Source organism: Nelumbo lutea, chromosome 1 (genome assembly GCF_056320005.1).
Source record: "Nelumbo lutea isolate HS-2025 chromosome 1, American lotus-T2T, whole genome shotgun sequence".
NCBI classification, from domain to species: Eukaryota; Viridiplantae; Streptophyta; class Magnoliopsida; order Proteales; family Nelumbonaceae; genus Nelumbo; species Nelumbo lutea.
Window position 1 is genome coordinate 150,344,899 of NC_142684.1, and position 6,186 is coordinate 150,351,084.

The 6,186-nt window shown below is 39.4% G+C and overlaps 1 protein-coding gene across 1 annotated transcript; it reads right to left on the minus strand.

Moving 5' to 3' along the window:
* Positions 1-2,098: 2,098 nt before the first annotated feature.
* Positions 2,099-5,795, minus strand: LOC148878345 (Major facilitator superfamily protein). Its single transcript, XM_088953257.1, has 5 exons — positions 5,494-5,795; positions 5,294-5,414; positions 4,959-5,176; positions 4,274-4,821; positions 2,099-3,126 (listed from the first exon to the last, which is right to left on the minus strand). The coding sequence occupies exons 1-5, from the start codon at positions 5,494-5,496 to the stop codon at positions 2,226-2,228; spliced, it is 1,791 nt and encodes a 596-aa protein (XP_088809383.1). The 5' UTR covers positions 5,497-5,795; the 3' UTR covers positions 2,099-2,225.
* Positions 5,796-6,186: the final 391 nt, after the last annotated feature.

Here is a 6,186-nt window from a genome sequence, read left to right on the forward strand (position 1 = left end):
AATAATTATTTTGTATTTATTACATAATTTTATAATATTTAAATAACTCATAAAATTTTTAATTCCAACTTTCTTTTCCTAGATATAGATGAAAAGTGGGATAGGATAAATATGAAATAGAGATAATTTTTGGGGAGAAACTCTCTACTAAATTAGAGATAATTTAGGGGAGAATTAGGAATTATATATAATTTAGTAGATAAATAGAAATTATAAATAATTTAGGAGAAAGTGGGGGATAGTGGAATGGATCAGGCATGCTCAGATGTTTTAGGAAGTGATATCCAAAGGGATAAACAAAGAGGAAAGAGGGATGGATCAGGCATGCTCAGATATCAAAATGAGAAAGGGAGAAAGGGAGTGATGAGATGGCTTCATGAGAGAGCAAGGAAGGCTAAAATGAAGAGGGGCTGAGTGTTCTTAGTTGGGTTAAGGGAGACATTGAAGGAGATAGTTGTACCTTGTTGTGATGATTCAGTTATCTTTAAAGGAGACCTTGAAGTGATTTTGTCCTAAGAAGAACATTTAGTTTATTCAATTAAAAATTGAACCAAATAAATTGAATTATTAAAAACAAAAAAATGAAAGCAAAATTTGTGGTTAAAACTGAATTTCATTAATACTATTTGGTGAAACATTATATTATATTATATCATGTATAATAAATTTTGGTTAATTCGGTTAACCAAATTTTTGATCTTAAAAACCAGAAACAAAACTGAAATTTCAGTTTGTTTTTTTGGTTTTAACCAAACAATGGTCTCCCCTAGTTGCCCATATGAGTAGAGCTGGTGGATGATGTGGATTGTGCTTTGCTATGTTATTGGGTGATACCAAACTTATTGAAGGGAAACTGACATGGCTATAAGATCAACGATGAAAAAAACATTTGCTTTTAGAGTCGCCAACGAAATATTGATTTCTAAAACAAAAATAATTTTTTAATAATTAATGTGATTTTTTGAAACTAGATTCAAAAACATGCTTTTTGTTTCAGTTTCAAAAACAAAAAACACATACACAACCAACCAAGAACATGTTTCTTGTGTTTTTATTTTAAGAAACAATCTGTTTTTAAATTGGTTTTGATTTGTTTTTGGAACCCACAAGAAGAAAAAAAAAACTCATATTGTAGAACACCCCCTTAATAAGCATAGCTAGTATGGTTATGATGGTGCTGATATGTAGGGGTGCCAATTGGACTGGATTTGGTCCAATCCGATTCCAATCCAGTCCAATGTGAGTCCATTACAAATGGCCCAGTCCAATCCAATGAATATTTTGGAACATTTTGGATTGGTCCAATTCAGTGTCTGGACTGTCCAATCTGTTCAAATTTATTTTAATTTAGATTGATTCTAATTCAAACTTGGTCCATTGACACCTAAATTCTTATTTTCTACCAATGGGCCACATATTGGCTCAGTCCAATCCAATCCAATATACATTCATTATGGATGGACCAGGTCCAATCCAATCCAATAAATACTTTTGGACCATTAAGTCCGGACTGGCAGAATTCAATATATGTATTTTCGGTCCTTCCAATCCGTCTAAATTCATTTTGTCCAATCCAAAACCGGTCCATTGACACTCTTAAGGGTTAGGAGAAAAAGTAGGAGGAATTAAGTTTCAATAAACAGATTCTTTTAATAATTCAGGGGTAGCCTCAGGTAACAAGTTGAGGGGAAGTCATCATCTAATCATATGCTTTGCTTTGAAGACCAATTACTGCATTTGTCGAAGCTCTGATTTTTGCAAGTTGAAGGCTCTAAAGTTTCCAAAATGAACGTTGATAAATGTGGTTAGAAACTTGAGGGCCTACAGTCTAACAGATTGTATGGTCCTAAACTTAGTAAAATGGTGAAGTAGGATCTTGTAGCTCGTCTCAAAAAGGTTTTGGCTTAACTTAGTTGAACTGAGTAACTGTGATATAGGTTAAGGAAAGGCAAGTCATACCCATTTCTTCCTCTTGCCTCCCGGTGAAGGCTGTATTCAGACTTGGCACCATGAAAATCTGTTCTCAGTGAGATCGCTCCCCCCCAATGATTTTGTAGTCCATCAATGTAAATCCTTGTGAACTTTGAATACATAATCATGCGTGGAAAATAATGGTTCTATCTCTTCAACACCTTGGCATGTATGTTAATTTCAGCAGCTTATGTGGTTTACACATTTGAATCAAGTACATGCAATTAAATATCATAAAAAAAAAAAAACAGTACCTAAACAATAGCAGAGTCCTTTACTTCAATACTCTCAATATTCTCCTCGGTATCTTTAGAATGTTGTTCATTCTTCCAAGTCTTGAGCTCCTCATGACTGTATGAAGTAGTATAGTGTTGCATCTTATACTGATGTCTCATAGAAAAGACGAGAAAAACCAAATAATTGAAAACTCCAAGCACAGCAAGCATCCAATAGAAGTTGTCCAACTTCCCCTTGTTTAAGTCGTTCCTAATCCAACCATGCTTAGTCACCTTTGCCACCAAAGACACCAATAAGCTACTGACGAAAAACCCCATAGAGACAGAACTAAGGAAGAGTCCTGTGCTCATGGACTTCATTCTTTCAGGGGCCTCTCTGATGAAAAATTCGAGTTGTCCAACATAGGCAAAAGCTTCACCAGCTCCCACGAGGAAAAACTGAGGAACTAACCAGAAGGCACTTATGCGTCTTTGTTGGTGAACAAAGGCATCCCTCCTTTGCCTCTCAATTATGGCAGCAGCTACCATAGCTATCATCGAGAGAATGAGACCTATGCCAATCCTCTGTAGGCTTGTGATGCCCTGAACGCTATGAGTGAATTTTCGAGCGAGGGGGACCAGGATTTTTCCATTCAGTGAAGTGAAGAGGAGGATGGTGGTGAAGAGGAAGAAAGAGAAAGAGCCAGATGGGACAGTGAAGGAACCGATATTTCTATTCATGATTGTGGCTTGCTCCACTGTGAAGGTTGTCATCTGAGAGTAGACAGTCCAAAAGAGAATGCATGTGGACCAAATGGGGATGAGCTTCAGTACCATCTTTACCTCTTCAACCAGGGTCACAGTAGAGACTGTCCAAGGCCTGTACATCTCGTCTCCCTTTCCATTGGAGCTATCTACAACTGCAGCCTTGTCGAGACACCTGCATGTTATTTCACAGGAGCTCGATCAATTATGGAAAAAGAAATCTAAGGATCGAGACCATGCCACATAGAAGAGATGTTCAGGATGTGACACCAAACGGCAAAACAAGATTCATACAGTCCGACTCGACTACATAAGGTTCAGATGATGCATGATGGCGATGATCCTTAATTAATTGTCCTATTTGGTTTATATATATAACGGCAATTTATAAGAAAGAATCAAAATATATAAGTTGGGATTTTTTTTGGGGGGGCAAATTAATAGCGTTCTTTTTTTTTTGATAAATCATCCAAATGGCCCATGTACGTGGATGGGTGATGGGAGGTTTTATTGTTATTATTATCATGGTGGAGAGTGAAGACGGAGGAGTTTGGTGGTGTCTATGTCTTGACAATCAATCCTATTTTTGGATGCAACTAATAATTATATATATATATATATTTTTTTTTTTTTTTCCAGTGGCCAAAAGGAATTTTGCAAAACTACAAAAGGATGGTCGGGCATATGGTCTAACCAACCGTCCAGAAAAAGTGGACGGAATTGGTTTGGCTTCACACCTCATGAACCATGATGATGCATGGTGTACGTGTGAAGTGTGATCTGTGATGGCCCTTTGTGAGCAAGAAAACATGAAAAGAAACCAAACTAACAAATTGTTCCAGAGTACGTACTCACACTTCTGGCCGGCGTAGAGATGGGCCTTAAAAGAAAATTAATTAAAGACAAAATTTTCGTGCGTGGCTGTGGTATTCCTTGATTGCATGAAATCGGTACAGTTGTCCCACCTCTGCCAAGTGCCAACAACGAATTAAAACTGGACCGCAGGCTCTGGACTGATCAGGACCCATCGTCCATGGATAAGTCCAGACTAGACAATAAGGCGCATGCATCTGTGATGTGCACTTTTTTGTCTTTTGGTGGTGCGGTGTCTACCACATTTTGTATGATTCATATAGAATCTGAATTGTGCCATTCTTATCAGCATTTACTGGTGGAAAACATTCGTACCATTTCGACCAATCAACGGTGACACAATCACCCACGTGTACTACTTACTAATGGAATCTGCATTCTGCAATTAAGGAGCTAAGTGACTGGCTCTAGCTATATATCGAATATTGATTATTGAGGTAATTAGTTACCTGAATCTTTCGGTGTGGGGGACCTTGGCATCGTTGAAGCCATTCAGAAAGCTGGGATGAGAGGGGTAAGGGAGGTTCCTGTTCTTCCAAGCCAAGCAGAACACTCTCCATACCACAGTCAATGGACTCCCTTGAGGCTTCCTGAAGCGGTAGAACTTGGTTCCACAGAGCAATATAACAACTGCAATTGCCATGGTGCCGGCGGATATGCCGTATCCCCATCCCCTCCCTATATTGTCTTGCATATAGACCAGAACTGTAACCGCGAAGAGAGAGCCCAGGCTGATGCAGAAGTAGAAGCGGTTGAAGAAGAAAATCATTGCCTTCTCTTCCTTGGGATCGTTGATGTCGAATTGATCGGAACCAAAACCCGAAACATTAGATTTTATGCCACCACCGCCCAGTGCAATAGTGTAGAGGGCTGTGTACAACAAAGCCAGTTGCCGGCCGTTGACCTCTATACACTCATGGTGTTGCCTCCTGTAATCACTGCATGGTGGGGGTCTCATGCTAGGAATGGTCGTCGCTATTGTCAACAAAGTCACACCCTGCAGGCGTAAGACAACAGAAAGGAATTATATATATATATGGTTAATTAGTTAGTTATTACAGTACTGTTTTATTTTCAACAGAATTGATCGATCGAATTGGTTCATCAGCTCAGAGGGCTGAACTTGCTTTGTACCAGAGCTGTTGAAGTTGCAGCGATTGTGACAGTCAAGCAACGCCCAAGCTTAGCATCCGCCAAGAAACCACCAAGGAGGGCTAGAAGGTTGAGGGTGCCCAGGAAGTTGGTCACAATGTTTGCAGATTTGGAGGTGGAAATGTGTAAGTCCCCGACCAAGTACGTAACCAAGTTCATCGAAATACCAACCACGCATATTCTTTCGGAGAGTTCGCTTCCTGCAACAATTAAAAAAAGAAAAAAAAATGCTTTGGACATGAATTAAGTAGCTACATGAAACCTTGAAGAGGAAAATCCATCCTTTGTGCACACGTTTTCGTGAAAATGAAATTCACCTAAGATGAGACCCGCGGCGAGCCATCGACCGGTCTTCGACTTGTCGACCGGGTTCCCACGAAAATCTACAACCATTCCATCATTTCCACCGTCTTTATCGACGTGGGTTGCTACTAAAACCTGTCAAAATTAAGTGAAAGTTGTGTGAGAAACAGAGAAAGAGTCCTTAGAGACTCATGGACATTGTGTTTGTTCTTACCATGGTTATACCAGAGAGAGACAGAGAAAGGAGATGTTAGATGGGGCAGAGAAGGATCGAGGATGATTTGCAGTTGAACTTGTGTGGTATATGAGGTTTAAAGAATAGGCGGCTGGGAGGAAGAGGGCGAGAGAAAGAGAGAGAGAGAGGTGGACGGAAAAGAATAGTTGAAAGGGCCAGGAGGAGGGAAAGCAATAGGGTCGGCAGGAGAGGTGTTGTTGGTCGACGTTCTCCACGTTTAAGAGTGGCAAAGAGTGATGGGATGAATGAAGTTTGTACGATATCAATAATTGATCGAGGACACAAAATTTTGTGGTCACAGTGCTTACAGCCCCATTTTTAATCAACATTTGACAATGACAGTTCCTTGTTCAATTCTTTCTCTCCCTCTTAATTTTGTTGATCGTTAATTGTTCTTACACCGCGTAGTGTGCAGTTTTATATAAAGAAACTGAAAGAATCAGTAGGCCCCGCCTCCCGTAATAATGATTGCTCTGTGATTTATATGCACCACATATCTTTGCGAGAGTTGCTGCAATGAATCCATCCATACCTAATATATATTTTCACCATTTTGTTGATTCTATTATTCTATCTCTAAAGCCCACCTTATTGAGTCCTTGAGCTACTCTTGATTTGCATTTGTGCTGTTCAATTCAATCAACCCGTCTCTGAAAAACACACACAACCGTA

What these genes read in the sequence shown, in the direction of transcription:
- LOC148878345 (XM_088953257.1), bottom strand. An exon ending in CGCCGCGGGTCTCATCTTAG is followed by an intron (nt 5,177 to 5,293) that starts GTGAATTTCATT and finishes TAATTGTTGCAG; the next exon opens with GAAGCGAACTCTCCGAAAGA. An exon ending in CTGCAACTTCAACAGCTCTG is followed by an intron (nt 4,822 to 4,958) that starts GTACAAAGCAAG and finishes TTACGCCTGCAG; the next exon opens with GGTGTGACTTTGTTGACAAT.